The sequence below is a fragment of the Pseudomyrmex gracilis genome, unplaced genomic scaffold (assembly GCF_002006095.1).
Source record: "Pseudomyrmex gracilis isolate BER0280 unplaced genomic scaffold, ASM200609v1 scaffold_111, whole genome shotgun sequence".
NCBI classification, from domain to species: Eukaryota; Metazoa; Arthropoda; class Insecta; order Hymenoptera; family Formicidae; genus Pseudomyrmex; species Pseudomyrmex gracilis.
Window position 1 is genome coordinate 202,763 of NW_018020695.1, and position 17,463 is coordinate 220,225.

Sequence of the window (17,463 nt, forward strand, 5' to 3'; positions counted from 1 at the left end):
TACATTCTTATCAATATTACTATTTAGAGGATTTTCCTCTTAAAATAAGAAACTCTTCTTGGCGCCTATTTTAGTATAAAATATACTTAAAGTAAGTGGGATATCTCTCCTCAAAACAAGAATACAATTTTTTTGGTGTAACAGCTGACATTGCGCGACTTCTTTTATTATATTGTTAATATGTGTTTTACAGCAAGAGAAATTAACCATCGATATTTGTTACATATAAGTGTATTTCTTAAAATAAATTTGATTCTCTGTTTTAGTACACCGAAAAAATTATATTCTCGTAAGTAGAAGATTTTATACTTAAAAAATTTTTTTAAAGATTTTAGATGATATTCTTCTGAAATTAAGGATATATTCTTTATTTAAGAATATATTCTTAATTTAAGAATATAGTCTTTTTCGATAGTGAGATATATATGTTTTTCTATAGAGGCTTTTTTACATTCTAATCAGTATATATTCTTATCAATATATTACTATTTAGAGGATTTTCCTCTTAAAATAAGAAACTCTTCTTGGCGTCTATTTTAGTATAAAATATACTTAAAGTAAGTAGAATATATCCTCAAAACAAGAATACAATTTTTTCGGTGTACTTTGACGCTGTTATACGTCCGAAGTTTCCTTTTTTTCTGCTAAAGTTTTAAAGTAGGGTTCAATTCTCAGATCAGGCTGCGCATTGCAGGCTCTGATAGGCTCAAAGTAGGAGTAAGAAAAAAAGTAGATGCTACTTTGACGCTGCTGTACGTCCGAAATTTGTTTTGTTTCAAAAATTGAGGTTCAATGTAGACGCTAAATTTCGACTCGGGATAACGTACAACATATTATAAGTGAATCACACAGCGATTTTTCATTCTATGCGATCGAAAAACCGAAGGAGTGCGATCCTCAGAAGGTTCATAACAAAAGTACATGATCGTCCGTATGTGGCATTCCGATTCGCCGTCACGTACATTTTTTTTTTTTTTCTTATCCACTTTTCTTCGCTGCCTTTCACGTGCCAGATTTCGCTCCTATTTCTTCTTGTCACATCTCCCCATCTCAATTCGTTTTGCTTGTCGCCTTTTCTTGCCCGAGCGCGCCGCGGCAACAATCCTCATCCGAGCGAGCACGGGCGTAGCTAAGAAAGAGATGAGCCGGGCAAACCCCCCTTCCGTCATTCAAGCCGCTCTGCTCCTCTCACGAACTGATCCCCGGCATCGACATTCCAATGGCAAAAGCACTTGCTATTTACTCCGCCACCACTTTCCTTGATCGCCCGATGCACATTTCGATCTGGTTTACAACTTTCGACGTGGCGGGCGCGAGAGGAACGAGAACTTTAAGTGGATTGCGTGCAATATATCAGAGCATACGATGACGATATATATATATATATATATATATACATATATATACACGCGCAATATAAAACAAAATCGTCTAGGATTATGGTGTATTTATTGAGCCATATCTTCCGCGAACGCGTACCAAGGCATATATACGCGACACTAGCGAGCTTTTAAAAGCGGTATCGCAACATTTATAGGACTATGAATTCAATATCAAATGACTGTCGTCGTATAATCTTTCTCATCGAAATAGCTTTTTTGTCGCGTTTAATAGCACGCGATTTATTCTCTATTATTTTCTTATCGCCGAGTGTCTAGTCACGGTCGGTATAATTTAATCTTTACTCCTTCACGACGAGTTTTCTCAGGATGACGCGCTTATCGGTGGTCCATATTCTACTCTAAAAACAAAAAAAAGAACGACTCTTAAAGTCGAGAAGAGAAACGTTACTTTTCTTTGGGAAATCACCTCTCCACTCTCGGCCCAGAAAACCGAAAAGAGATACTTCTCCGAAGTCACATGAGAATTGGGGAACGCGGACCGCCCGCGAAGTAGCGAACATTGGGAATCGGGCATCGGCACAGATCGATAACCCGACGGGATAAGGAGAAGAGGGCGAGGTTAATGTTGGATAATTCGACCGGGACAGATTGTTCCGGAATCCCATGGGTCCGGCGCCGCCGGCAGATAATTTCGTAGAGACACTTCGATAGGACTGTCTCTACTTTTGACAAATGGCTTTGGAGAGCTCGAACGTCTTATAGTCGGCGTTTCTCATTCACGATGACGCACCGACGCGGTGACTGATGATCCCGCGTGTGCACGTCACTTCACGGCTGCTATATTATCCGGTTAGAACGCGAAGCGCGATTTCCAATTACCTGGATACTTCGCCGTTTTTCAATGTGCGCGCGCGCGCGCGACGTGCATTGAATGTCGCTGTAAATTTTCAGATTATTCTTCAACTGTCGTTGTCACAATTAATTATCTAACGCATCTTGATATATTACATATCGCGTTACACATATCGTATTATTCGCGCGCGTCCAAAGTTATATTATCAAACGAAACAGTGTCGCGTATTTTATTATTATAAAAATATATTTTCTTTTTCGCACAAACTTTTTCCCGCGATGCGCGATATATTTCGTCATTATTTTTGCGGGCGTTAAACGTTGACAAATAGCGCGGAAAAACAAAATTGTATACCGGACGCCGCCATTCAGTAGAAACACGTAAAACTTTTAATCAGAGAGAGAGATGCCGTGTCAGTTTCACGAGCGATTGGCGCGGATATAATCAGGCGAATAAATTCGGAATGGATCGGTAAACGAATACGTTCCCGTATAATCGCGAACGTGTGTATACATATATATATATATATATATATATGTATGTATACATATACATACCCGGCGACCGACATCGGCATGACATCTTTCCACGCCAGAATACACAGAGCGGTATAACCGTTCCGACACAATGTCGCCGCGGTGAAAAACGAATCTTCCTACCACAGCCATAGCGAGGGGAAGGAGAGAACTGCCTCCGCCTCGTACACACAGTGCTATCCGTGTTTTCGATGCAATCCTATTCATCATTTTTCTTCCCTACTCTCCCAGCATACACACACGTGTCTTTCTCTCTCTTTCGCGCAACTCTGTCCTTCTCTCTCTCTCTCTCTTTTTCTCTTTCGCTCTTCTCTTTGAGAACGGTGAACGACGCCGGAAATTCTGCAGCCGTCTTACCCTCCCGTACGTCACGTACCAAAGGAAGCGTTTTGGTGCCTACGGTGCAGCTCCGTTACGGTGACGACGAAGAGAAGAAGCGAAGAGGGCAAGCGTCGGGTTGGAACAAGATATCCGGAAATGCCGGGAACCTATCAGGACTTTTATGCCATCCAACTAGCACGCCCGGGTGCTATCGCTCGAGCTTCTTCCGTTTCTATTTGCGAGAGAGCAAACTGCCGAGAGAGCGACTTCTCTCTCTCTCTCTCTCTCTTTCTCTCTCTCTCTCGAATCGATAATGCCGGGGTTGTGCCTCTGTCACCAGATAGCTATATACTTCCGGCCGCGTTAGCACAACCATAAACTGGGGAAGCGTCGCGCGGCATTATCTCGATCCGGTTCATTAACATAGCCGACTCCGCGCCGAATGGACTCGCCGAATACCTGGAGTCCGAACTTACGTTCTCGTTTTATGCGCGATAAATTGCGCCGAAGCGAGCGGCTCCCGATCGGAAGCGACTCGGTAGACGTTGTAATCTCGGAGCTCGCCTTAAAACTACCAGCGCGATTTCCAGGTGAGAGAGAAGGAATATTCCTCCTTTTTTCGTCTCTCGACCGTCGCACGGTGAGAGAGCCGACGTTGCGTCGGATGGGCGAGACTATCCAAAACAACGCGGAGTAAAATCACTTTATCTCGTTGCTTTCGCCGTATGATTAACTGCGCGTGCTGCTGGCGAAATACACAATGAAAAAAAAAATAAAATAAAATATATTATTTCTTCTTTCCTCTCGAATAAAAAGAATAAAAGATCGAATTAAATTATTGAAATGTTGTTGGATCGGTGGGTTTTTTTTTCGGCGTATTCGTCTTTATTCACGTCATCTAACGCAGTGTTGCATTTTCTACCGTTACAGGCAAAACAATATTGCACAAATATTTTTTTAATAAATTCCATCCACTAAATTGAATTACTAAATTACCGAATTGAATTAGTTAAATTATTTAATACTTCACAAAATCCTTGTTCTTCATATTTTGTTCGCGACCGGCCATTTCGCGAGACCGTTCTCACGCTTATCGAATCGCCCCGTTACAAAAGTGCAACTAACGGGGGGCTGGAAACCGGTGATCTTTGGACATTTACATGGTCCACTTTTCGCTCGTGCAGCACGACGCGCCTCATATTCTCGCGGCGTATCTCGGGTTCTCTTCTACCCGCGGCTCTTTTGTAATGCGAGCCGCTCTCTCGAAACTTGCGAGAGAGAGAGAGAGAGAGAGAGAACGTCACGAGGAGGATTTAATTTTCATTTGGTCGAGGGAGCAAGTTTAGCCGAGCGCGCTCGCGGCGATTATATATTAGAACTTCTGATCGCGATGTTAACAGAATGTATAATCTATATATAGCCAGCGCGCGCGCGCGCGCCAGCGCTTTAGTCGTGTATCACGTATGAAATATCGGTTGTTGGTTATTGTTGCGTTATAAAATATATCGTATAAGCGCTACATACGCGAATATCGTTCGCGCAATCGCTCGAGGCGTCTTATTTTAAGATTAGGATGGTATTACTATATCCACACGACAAGAGGAGAGAAGAGCGATACTGCCCACGTACATTCATTTATATCGTACTTCACATCGTGCATCGTACGCTGAATGTAAACACACGCAACATCTGCTGTACCAATTAAAATAAATTGATCACTGAGAAATTTTATTATTGTTTTTTTTCTCTTTAACATAAATTTCAACGGTTCTTCTTGGCGTCCCACATTAGACGCCAAGACGGTTGCTGCGATACTTACCTTCACCTCGCCGTTTCTTCCTGCCGATGACTCGTCCCAGGGATTCTCCTTACATAGAAATTCTCAGCGTTGGCCGGATAAGATCCGGTTGTCGTGTCTCACACTCCTGAAGAGGAGTAGTTAGTTATACCAGGGACTCGGGATACGTGGAAGGAAAACAACAACACAATACACTTTTCGTTATAAAATGAGTTTATATTCTCTGGTACCATATATGCTATGTACAACGTGTTGTGTTACGGTACTGACATATACGACGTTCGGCGAGAAAGATATGTCTTGATAATGTAGATAGGGAAAAAAAAAAAAAAAAAAAAAACGAAGAAGAGTGGGAATTAATTAGAAACACGCACGCATTACGTTTAACGTCAGCGGAGTGATTCGTTAAATTACATAGCAGTTTCAGTGCGTGGCCGGTATGACGGGTGTATTATTAAAACGGTAGTTGTTCGGTACGCCGGTCTCGGTGGAAGAAGACGCGGGGAGGACGCGGAGAGAAAAATAGGCGTGATAGGGTTATATACGAGTATTCTTGAAGGGCAATATACGTTTAACGTAAAAAATAAATAAGCGATTATGCTCTCTGGTGGTGCGCGGTGTGTGTGTAACATATATAAGAAAGATGCTCGCGATCGTCGGGTAAGTTCTGTACGTGACGTATGTATTCGCGATGAAAATGGTTTAATTTGTGTGGCTAGGGAATAGAGGCGGGGGAGAGACAGGCAAATAGACTCTCGGCCTGGCAGGGTCGAAAGGAGGAGGACGGAGGAGGAGTTGCGGAGACGAGGCCCGGAGAGATGAGACGAGCAAAGTGCGGAAAAGAAGACGTACAGGACGCGCGCGAGCGCGCGCGCGCGCACGGAGAAGAGAAAAGCAGAAATACACGCTTGTCATGGTACAGAACAGACTCGAGCTTCTCGAGCTTACGACGGAGCAAGACGCGCACCTCAGGCTCGAGGACAAGCACCGACATCTCTACAAACTCGCGGATACTCTTGCTAAGAAGTACGGGGGTATAAACATAACCCTCATTAAGATGAACGATAGAGGAGGGAGGTTGAGAGGGGAGGTGAGGCGGAGAGGAAGCGAGGAGAGGAAAAAAGAGGAGAGGAGTGAGAGAAAAGAGAGAGGAGGGGGAGGAAAAAAAAAAGAAGAAGCGAGTGGTACTTGTAACGCAACGAAACGACGACGCTGGCCGCGTTGAATTGCGCCCGCGGCTACCCAAGTCGGGCGCGTTCGGGATTGCAGGCACGTTTGATATCATCGAGAGCGATCGTCCTCGAGCCCAATATTATCTTTCCTCTCGCAATTGCCCGCCGCGACCTCGGCTCCGCGAGCGGAGTGCGAGACACGGCCGGACGCGTTAAAAACTTAATTTTAATTACGTTATTATTATAACATATATATATATATATATATGAAACATGTTGATGAAACACATAATTGCTCCTGTTTGCTTCCATCGTATACACTTTTAAGATGTAAAAAAAAAGGCAATCAATTAATTAATTAATTAATGATAATTCTCTTATTAATGATAATTCTTCACTTCGGCAGTTTCCATTGAGTTGAATCAAACGTCACGGCGAAATCGGGTGCGATCAAAGCTCTCGCAACCGCGTTTTTCGCCGCCGCGCCTTCGGTTCGATCAAGTCGATGAAAAGTGCTCGCGCTTTATCGCTATCGCGTTATTCGTAATGCTTCTTGTTTACAAAGTGGTGCGAGAAAATCTTGCTCATCTTCCCCTTGTGAAAGAAAAATAATGACTTGGGACATTCCGTCTATCTCGGAATGTCTCCCCGGATATCCTCCCCCTCCCGCACTTGACGGCGACGAAAAAGAATCTCGATCCTTCTGCGTTTTTTTTTTCTCGGTTTTTAATCTCTCGGTCGGAGATCGCGCGCGACGAAACAGGCGAAGAACTGGCAAAATTTTTCTCGCGCCACTCCATACGTTTGCTCGATACAATTATATTGCAATTGTTTTGAACAAAAAATTACGTCGCTAAAGCGTTGCGCGGAGCGACCGCGCGTGCGCGCATGCGGGTCTGCGCCTCTTGTTTTCTCCGCGGAATTCATCCGCGAGATTAATCATCGCGCAACTGGCCGCGCTCGCGCGCGCAACACCGTCTTAAATGTGTGCGAACGTGCGCGTTCGTACAAGTATCAACGTCGAACAGTGTATTAAAAAAAAATTGGCTCTACCCTCTCACCACAAGCAGATTGGATAATAAACTACCGCAGCGTTATTAGCGCAAACATTCTTAAACATAAATTCATAAATTGAAGTGTGTGTTATCTTTCAAAGGAGAAGAAGAGAGTGTAAAAAAAACTCTGACGGAACACACCTCGCAAGTTCATCATGCGTCGTCGTAGCTTACTGTTAGGCACCTTCGTGTTGGCGTGTGTTTTCATTATCGTTATTATGTATATATGTATATTATTTATATACTCTCGTAATTTTATATTTATAGCATTTATCTGTAGACTTAATATACGTATACGTCTACAATCAGAAGCGGATTGCGAGCGTGCGAGCGGCGGTGAGGCGGGAAGGAAGTTCCGTGCCAGAGACGCGCTCGAACACACATCGGAGGCGCGTTACTCGGCGTAATGCGAAAATAATTAAACCGCGCTCTTCGGAAATACACCGCGGGAAAGAGAAATGCGAGAATCTCTCGCGTGTTTTCTGCATTTCAATTTTTCGCGCGTGTTCCGCGCGGAATCAATGGCGCTTGATTTAAGAGGCGAAAAATTCCATTTGGAATTCGACGCTCTGGCGGCGGTTTCGCGCGCGGGTCAAAGGTCTACAGCAAATATCCAACGGGGCAATTAGAGCCAATAATCAAAGCGCGCACCGGGAATGTCGATGGACGGGGACACATACGCGCTCGCTCTGCCCGCCGTTGCGCTCTGTATATCGTTTTTCGTTCGATTTTTGGCTATTGTTGTTGCGTTAGCGGTCGCCGTACGCGTTTGCAGTGAGTTTTACTCGCGCATAGCCGGTGGATATGAAATATTTATGGACGCGCGACTCTACCGTCTTTCTTTCGCAGCTGTTATCGGCGCGAACGGCCTTTCCGATCTCGCATTAATCTCTCGCCGCAAAATTATAAGATAAAAGTTTATGATCACTGTCTGTGTTTGATCAGCGGGCACGCGCGATATTCTGCTTACGAAGCGCGGTGTCGACATTCCGCTTGCGCGCGTGATAAAATCCGGAATCCGGGTGTATCAACGAATCTTCGCCACGCGATAGGTAAACGTCAAACAGCAGAACAATCCCCAAGTTCTCGGTTAACTGTAACGCAAACACTTCAGAACGATTGTGGAGGCTCTCATTTTGTCTTTCCCGTTCGCCCCCCGTGTTTGTCTTAACGAGTGTATTTTAATCCTCAAGTTCCTCAATTAATCCGATCTCGCTGTGGTCTCTCTGCTTCCCGGTGTGCTTTCGGCGAAATCGATAAGACACCGCTGGCACGGCGAAGCGATTTGTGTTTCCACAGCGCATATATCACACACGCTCCGTCGAGACAAATTGAATAGAATATATTCTATCATTTATTTATAAATTAAAGCTCTTTGTTTTGTTTTCTTTCTCCGCCCGTTTTCTCGACTCGCCGAATAACTTGGCAAATGTACTTTATTTCCGGCAAAAAAAAAAAAAAAAAGAAAAAAAGAACAGAGATATTTTATCACGCGACGCGACCGTTGCAAATCCGAGTTCTCTCTGCGTTTGACGTTATCGACGTGGGAGGTTTTGTTCCTTTAAGATTTTTCTTTAGAAAGATATCCCCGCAGTCAAGACGGACTTTCCGTCGGTTGATCGATCGAACGCGATATTCTATTACGCAACCGCCGTGAAGAAAGAAGTTACCGGCGCGCCGAGGAACTGATCGATTCCTGAACGGCGCCCTTCAATTCGAGCACGCCAATCCTGATAAGCTCACGTGTCGCGATGTAAATTAACCTGGCCGCCACGGGATAGCTAAGGGACAGGGCTGAGGTTAAGTCGGAGGGGATGCGGGAGAGGTTACGTGGTGGTACTCTTGGTACGGGGGGGAGAGATGGCTATCCTTGATGTGATCCCGGCGCTCCGGCTCCTTCCCTCACGCTCCCGAGGCTCCCAGACTCAATCCCATCAAGCAGCGCTACCCCCGCAAGCTTAGCTTAACCCCGAGACGCCACAAGAGGCAATTAACCTTCCGCCAACCCCTTTGCGCGCGTGTACCTTATACGTTTCCCTCCTCACCGAGCCCGCAAGCTGCTTCGGTCCTTCGGTTTCTAGTTCCGTCTCTTGGATCCCTTTTCTCTCTTTTGTCCCCTCGTGCAAATCCCGACTGGCTCGTCGCGCCGCTGATATCGCACTCAAATACATCTGCATAATCACGCCCAATTCCCGATGCTAATTAGAACCCGGTAGCCTGTGCGATGCGGCGAGCATCACACATCAACAACCCCTGTCATCTCCGCGCTGAGCCACAGCGACGTGTTTCACGTCGCGTCACGTCATCTCGGGTATGTGTAGGGACGCGGTAAAAGCACGCGCGATAGTTTTTAGTTCAAAGGCAAAGAGGAGGGAAGAGGGAGAACGGGGTCTCTCTCTCTCTCTCTGGATGATAACGCGCGCAAGAAACCAAACTTGCGAAATCGACCGCGAAGAAATTTTCGCGCCGTTGCACATTATGCCACGCGCGGTCGCTTACCGCCGATGGAAGATGTGTAACCAGAACTGTTTTTTTTTACGGAATAAAGTAAAAAATTTGATTTACCTTATATGTTACATATATCCGTCTCCCCCGGCGAAGTGCATTGCATTCCCGGTGTGCGAGCGCGTTTACGATACGAATTAACCACCGACGCGAGATGATTTCTTTTTTTATTTTTTTATTATCCTTTCAAGAAAACGTCCCCTTAGACGCGGCTTCGACTTTCGCTCGGGAACAACGGGGACGATACGCACACACGCACGAAGGCCGCTTGGACACACCGAACGTCACGTTAATTAAAGGTTGCCGGTACGGGGGGGAAATCGTAATTGCAGCCTTGCTTCTCTCCTTCCAAATAACCGACCGACCGGAGAGACAGAGTGAGACGAGATTGATGATACATTTGGTACGATTCGTTGCGCCGACCTTGGGTGCCGATTGGGAAACACTGATATTTGTGCCCGAGTTGAACGACAGACGCAGCGGCGAAAGCAATCAAGCGCAATTGTGCCTAATTATTCTCTTCAGTAATCCACCGGCATTATTAGCACGTGTGCATACGCGAACGCGCGTAATTGCGACCCCCGCGCTCCCCCCCCCCCTCTCCCCCGAGAAAGCGCACGCGCGCAAAAGCAACATCGCTTAAGTTGATATCGCGAGATCGATTGGTTTCTTTCGCGCGCTCTGCCCAGCTGCGAGGAAATGAAGTTAGGAATGAAAAAGCAAAGGGAAGGGAAGGGAAAGGTGATACGTATGTAATAGTACGGTGAGACGTGGATGCAACAAGAACATTCGTACGCGGGATGGGCGGCAATCATTTTCTTGTTTCCGATCAGAGGGAGAAACGATCGTCTCTCCGCTTCTCTTGAAGCGAGAGCGCGATCTGCCCATCTAAGCGAATCTAATTGGAATTAGTAGAGCGCCTCTCTCTCTCACTCTCTCACTCTCGGCAAAGCTTCCGCCCGAATTACAAGGTAAGCGCCGGGCGGCAAAGGGCATACTTCACTAAAAGCTACGTTATATTGGCTGTTGCCTCGCAACGCGGCTACGCTCGCGGTACAAGTTTGATATATAGCGCGCGTAGCGGAACGCCCGTCCCGAATTCCGCAGGAAGATTCCAAGAGAGAGCCGTGAAAATTGTCTGCTGCGGATCGCTTCGCGGAAATTGGTGGCGCGACCCACCGCTCCTCCGGAGGGGGCGAGCCGGGTGTCTGTGTGTGTGTGTGTGTGTGTGTGCGGTTTAGAAGAAACAAACAACTCGCGTCTGTATGAAAGTCAGCCGTGAAATGATAATTCGTAATAATAGCGATTTATACGTAGGAAGACGAGATTGACGATGATATCGCGAAATCAAAAAATGGGGAAAGAGGCGCGGGTGTGTGGATCGTCGTTCAGAAGCGACGTGAGTATCCGGCGTCGTACAACTTACAGAGACTGTCGGTGCGCCCGGGATGCATCCCGGGTACGGACACAGAGACCGAGAGCGCTTCTTGGTGCTTCAACATTTGCCGGCGTCGCTGCCAGGTGAAGGCCCACGCGGCGATCACGGCGATCTGGGCGATGAGGAAGACGGTGCCGGCGACGATGGCCTCGCCCAGATTGATGCACATGCTCATCGTCGACGATATGTCCTCGCTCTCGACGTACACGGTGTCTCTCGTTGCCGAGCTGGCGTTGGGCAGCAGCTTGCCGTCGCGTTCGAAACCGAATTTGTCCGTGATCTGAATGGACTGCACCAGAAGAAGATCCTCGCGGCTCTGAGAGTTGGTTGAGCGACGGCGACGACGACGTCGGCCGAAGGAGATAACCGAGCGCAGCTCGCCGGTCGCTTCCTGCTGATCGCACTGCACCGGCTCGCAGGTCGGCATGCACGGAGTAACCAGGGCGCGGAACTGCACCACTTCCGAGCTCGGGAACTTGAACGCGTCAAAGTGCGACAGCAGTATCTGCGTAACGGAAACAAAGAAAAATACATTTTTTTTTAAGTGGGATTTTTTTGTCTCTCTCCATAAGTGTGGAAAATTCATTATTATAATTAAGTAACGAAGCGTCGCGCGAGTTTTGCGCTTCCGATTTTTGGCACGTCGCGCAAATATATATTTTGGAAGAGTCGGGGGGGGGGAAGGGGGGAGGGAGAATTCGATATGTGTGGAATGTGATAAAACCGACTTCCTCGCGCTCCCATCGGTCCCTTTCGACGCGGATTGCAAGTCACGTAAGCAATTGTTTCACGCCGTTACTTGTCGTCCGGATAAATACATAAACACCTGTGCCGAATGGCTTCTCTCGGCGACTATTTCACCGTTCAGGGGGGAGGGGGGGCGGGGAAAAGGAGAGAGGTACTGTCTCTTGTGTCCGTGTTCGCGCATACCGTTAAGCGAAAAGTGCAGCACCAATATTATGACATTCGCGCCGCCTTCTCGTCGTCGCTTCTCTTTCGCCCGTGGCGCGCTTTATAATCCCGGTAGAGAAGCGCGGCGTGTATACAATTTCCGCGCTTTTTTTTTTTTTTTTTCATCGCGCTCAAGAAACGAATTAAAGTGCCATCAAGCGCCGATGTTAACTGAAAAAGGTGTTTCTCCGCGCGCGCGCTTCGGGACGTTACGAAACGTCAGATTCATTCCCTTGGCTGTTTCTGTGTTTGTTTTTTTTCTCTCTTTTCCCTCTCAACCGCAGGTTGCACACGAACTGCTACCCAACGCAATATAACAAATGTAATCAGCGCGGGGTAGCCGCGAAACGCGCATCGGGCGCGCGCGCGCGCGCGTGTTTCATCGGTTTTTATTTCGCGAACTCACGTAATTCACGTGCAATGTCGTGTATGCCCGTCGACTCAACTAAGCTATGTCGCATTAATTTTGAAATTCCGACACGGGCGGTCGTTCGCTCGCAGTGCAATCCCCCGCAGCGTGGACGCGGAATAATGCTAATCTTATCCATATGTCGCTTCTACATAAATTTTCGACTTTCGTGTTTCCGAAATCGGAAAGAGGAAAACGCGCGCGAAAGACAAAGAGAGAAAGAGAGATAGATAGATAGATAGATAGATAGAGAGAAAAAGAGCGCGACGTGATTTTTACGCGCGAGGCGATTTTACGACGAGGCGTCGCGGACAGGAAAAACCGGGGTAGCTTTCTCGCAGAAGAGGGATTGCACAGAATGCGGATGTCAGGGAGATCGCATAACGCGGCGGGTGTGTCCGTCCGTCCGTGCGCGCGTCGCACGCAATATGCGTAAGAGATGATCGCCTCGAAACTGGTTTTTCGCGTCTCAGCAGCCGCTCGTACGTATAAGACGATTTTTTTTTTTTTTTTTTGCTCTTTATTAGGTAAGGCCATATAACGGCAATTACACGGGATTATGACATGAAAAACAGCATCAAGTAGCCGCTTTTACGCGCGCCATTAAGAGCGAGCCCGTACCTATCCTCGGCGAATGGCGCGTCGTCCAAGCGCGTCGCGCTTGTAATTCCTATTTTCTCGTGACAGCGGACCTATCCGTTAAAATCTTTTTTTTTTTTTTATTCCGTACGCGCGAGTTGCTATCGCGTGCACTTACGCATCGTGTACCTACGGAGAGTATAGGTTCTTCTTCTCATCGACACGTCGATGCCGCAGCGATCGGAATTGGTATGAAGAAGTCTCTTTCTCTTTCTTTCTTTCTTTCTTTCTTTCTCTATCTCTCTCTCTCTCTTGACGATATTCTGCAAAACGAGCGTACGATAATCACTTGTGTCCGCTCGTTAGAAGCTTGTCGTTCGCGGAATGAGTTTGCGATGATCGCTTCACCGAGAGAAACGCCGGACGCGCATGATGTATTCGCGCGCGGTGCGTGCAACGCGTCATTGATTCCTCTTCATTCGGATTATTTGCAAGAGGGGTCGCGCGGGGTTAAAGCCTCGAAGTTCGCCTCGGTTCGTTCCCGATCCCCATCGGCACGAAATCGAGGGAGAGAGTGTGCGAGGGAAGATACTCCATCGCACCATCTCGGGGTTAGCGCCACGCTGGCGTCGCGCGCGCGCGCGCGTCTGGAAAACTGGTTTCTACGGCGCATTACCGAGTTCATCGTATTTACACACCGAGCACGTATATTATCGGCGGGAAGTAAGACATTAAAATATGCTTCGTTCCACGTACAGCTTCATTTAAGGCCGTTTCTTTGGCCGCGCGTCCGAGTGCGGAACGAGCGGAACTTTATTAACCCGACGTCATCTCGCGGCAGAAAGAGTAGCGGAAGATCCGCGGGGGAAAAGCGAGAGAGCGCGGACGCGCGATGACGATAGAAGAAGAAGAAGAAGACGATGAAGAAGAAGAAGAAGGAGAGGAAGAAGAAGAAGAACGTAAAGCGGGTCGTGTGTAGAAGAACGAACGACGAGGAAAGTCTCCGGACGTTCGCTCGAGAGAGTGCTGCTCGGGAGCGCGCGAGGAGAGGATGAAGAAGAAGCACGTATAAAACCCCCGGTCGTAGCCGGCGAAAGAAGCGTTCGCTGTATCCGCGGCATCTGGTGGTATCCGACGCGCCCGACGATAAGTCTCCTTCAGCGAGGGAACGACGTCGGCGATAGGGGAAACACGACTATATATAGGGAAAAGGGGGCGGGGGAGGGAGTGGCGGCCCGTCATAAATGTACCGCGGCAGATCAGTCAGATCGTAAGACTCGCGCGCCCCGCGCGCTTTTACGGCGCGCGGGCTCAACGTGAATCCCCCTTCTGTCTGCTTTATAAGTCGGCCGCGGGGTTCTCACTATCCCCCTGTAGATATACGCGTACGTATGTGTATTTGCCTAGTTCTCCCTGGCTCGTACACACGGAGCTTTTTGTGCGCGCACACAGACTCGCGTGGCGCTTGAGAAATGTTTCCAATTTCATTCAAACCGGTTACGAAATGGAAGAGAACCCCCCCCCCCCCCGGTCTCTGGTTACGTGACGAACATACGCTCAGAATGCCGCCCTCTCTCTCTCTCTCTCTCTCTCCCCCCTCCCTCTTCGTTCAGCTTTTTGGCAAATTTCTGGTTTAGATGAGACGGCGATGTGTGTTGCAATCCCGTCATCGTCGTTCACTCTCTTCCGACCGAGAGACAAGTCGCGGGATTATAAGGAAATCAATCGCGCGTATGTACATATACTCGCGTTCGCTCGTTTATTTTTCGCGATTGCCATTTGCTTTTGATACATATATCCGGTGTATAAAACGATACGAACGGTACGTGAATGAAACAGAAATATATACACTCGGTATATATCTAGAAACGTATATATACACATACACACACGTGCGCGAGATTATTTAGAAATTTATCCGTTTGAATTTTTTTTTTTTTTTTATAGAAAACAGGAAACGCGCCCGCGTATCTCTTCGGATCTTGTATTTCATATAAAATTGAAATTAACGCTCCATCTCTCTTTTTTTGGTTTCTGACTATCTTTTAATAGCCCGTTCGAACATTTTTTCACAGCGCGTTAATGCGTTTTCCCGGAATGCAACTATTACGATATCGACGATTAGAGTGATTCATTACCTTAACGGTAATTGGAGGATCGTAAAATATTTTTATCAGCTTTGCAAGAGAGATAGATAAAGAGAGAGAGAAAGGTAAAACATAAACCGCCTTATAATATTCCCGGCAATAATTAATTATTAGTCGTTTATTAACTCTCGCGGTCGAGAAAGGAAAGAGCGCCTCCTCCCCTCAAAGCGCCTTCGCCTTTATTGAGAAAGACAAAGAATCAACAAGTAACTTCCTGCTATCGGTACGTCCATCGGAGGAGAAGGTCGCTGAACGACGACCCCTCGTTTACCGGGAATCAATGTTGCGCCTGGCGTTTATTACCATATCGTAATGGCCGGTATATACTGTCGCAAACGACGGAGATTATTGATAGCTGATAGCGCGGCGTATATATCAGAGTCGTTGTCGGGCGTTTTATCACTCACGGCCGGGTCGACAGGCAAATGGAGGCGCGTACAATTACGACGATGTAATTGCCTCAACAGTGTTTACGCGTTCATCCCCTCTTCCACGCGGATTCGAGCACGCCCCCTCCCCCCTCCGTTCTTTACGTTCGATCAGACGAGGAAGAAACCGAATACGGAGAGAAGAAGCTTCTTCTCTTTTATTATCTCTCGCGTACGCGCTCGACGAAAATTCACCGATGGCGGATCCATCCGCATCGAATCGGCAGCAACGTCGATGTTACCCGAGATCTCTCTATCTTCTCGCATCTCTCGCGCGCGCACGGCAGGAAATGGGGTTAGTCCTCGTGAGATCGGAGCCGCGGTCAGGAAACGAGATCAAGCGGCATGGGGGCGCGCACGTTCTAAACCGGAAAAGAGGCGCCCACGACGAGCTTGATACCGGAACCCGGGATTGGCTCGGGATGCGCGCCACGGGGTGATATATCTTGATGCTCGGCGTCTTTTATATACACGTACGTATGTACGTATATTCCGTATATAAATTTAAACTCTTTGTGTTTCGAGACCACGACTGTTATTACTTTCTAATAAAGCGATATTGCGCCGAGGTTGGCGCGGCCGTAGTTGGCAAATGACGTGGAACAACCAGTTAACGAGGCAACGGGCGCTGCTCCTCCGTCCACCTTCGCCGCTCGCCTTTTCTCTACCTGCCACCGATAACGATACGTGTTTGTTTTACTCGTCGTCGACGTGCGTTATCGCTCCATCTCGCTCGAAATACGTTTTTTTTCGCGTCTCGAAGTCGCGAAGTTTGAAGAGAGATGAGATCGTCCGTTTTCTTCCGCGATCTTGCTCGCGCAAGATCGACGATGCGAGACGAGAGAAAAGTTTCGCGCGACGCGTTTATATATCGACGGATCTTCCGTTGAATTGAAATCGGAAAATAATAGATTTTTTACAGATTCCTTTTAATAATCAGCCGTAATCGCGTTTCTCGTTTGTGTGTGTGTGTGGCGTTTGTTCGGCCGACGAGTTTATATCGCGCGCGAAGTCATCGCGCGAAATGTACGAGCGGTGTATGTGTAATTGGTCTATCGAGGTCGTACGTGTGGCGATCGCCTACCTTATTAACCGCTTGAGAATTATTGTACTTCCGCTCTAATGCGTTTTAGCTCCACGGCCGGAGCTCACCCACGATACTCCAGCCGCTCAACCTTCTCCTCTCGTCCGGGCGCGAGGGAGGGATTAAACCCATTTTTTTCTTCGCGATCTAATGGGATCGCGAAGTCAATTCCCGCTTTACCTTATGCGGGAAACGCGGAAGTAATAATCGCGCCTCTCTCTCTCTCTCTCTCTCTCTCTCTCTCTCTCTCTCTCTCTCTCTCTCTGCGCGGAGCCCCGTCCGTTTTCAACGCACAACCGTGGTGGTGTTCCATTATTTAATGATCCATCTTCGTGTATTTGAAGGGAACATCTGTTCTCAATCATATCCGCGCGTCATCCGCGCGAAGGCCTACCTCCGTCTTTCCTTTTTCGCGCGTCTTCGCGCGTAACAAATGCGCTCGACTGCGCTAAACGCGCGCTGTTATTCAACAGCTATCGACCGCGGTGTGTGTGTGTGTGTGCGCGCGCGCGCGTTCATCGCGAATTATATTAATGAAAATATAAGTGCGGTGTTAGAGAAAATAAATAAATAAAAAAAATAAAATAAAATAAAATAAATAAAATCTCCGAGAGTCTCGCGCGCAAACTCGACGTGACAGGTGCGCGAATGACGAGATCGAGCGAATCCGATCGCGAGCGCGAATATATATTAACCCCGCGCGCCGACTCTATCGCGCAATCCTACGCTCTTCTCTCCCTTATGTATGGAACACGCGAGAGGTAATGATCGCCGCGCCAGACCGATGTGCCCGCGTGCCAGGCATGTCACGGCACGTCATCGCCCGAGACGGCGGGCGCATCAT

At 47.6% G+C, this 17,463-nt stretch overlaps 2 protein-coding genes across 3 annotated transcripts in view; one reads left to right on the plus strand and one right to left on the minus strand.

The window, feature by feature from the left end:
• The window catches only part of LOC109856236 (autophagy-related protein 16-1), a 446,352-nt gene that overhangs the window by 179,688 nt on the left and 249,201 nt on the right, over nt 1-17,463 (plus strand). The gene's annotated exons all lie outside the window — the stretch shown is intronic.
• LOC109856235 overlaps nt 5,047-17,463 on the minus strand; it is a gene marked incomplete at its 5' end in the record, with an annotated part of 89,331 nt that continues 76,914 nt past the window's right edge. Inside the window, one exon of the mRNA XM_020431279.1 lies at nt 5,047-11,526. Within this exon, the coding sequence (XP_020286868.1) occupies nt 10,972-11,526 (555 nt within the window). The remainder of the gene's footprint in view (nt 11,527-17,463) is intronic.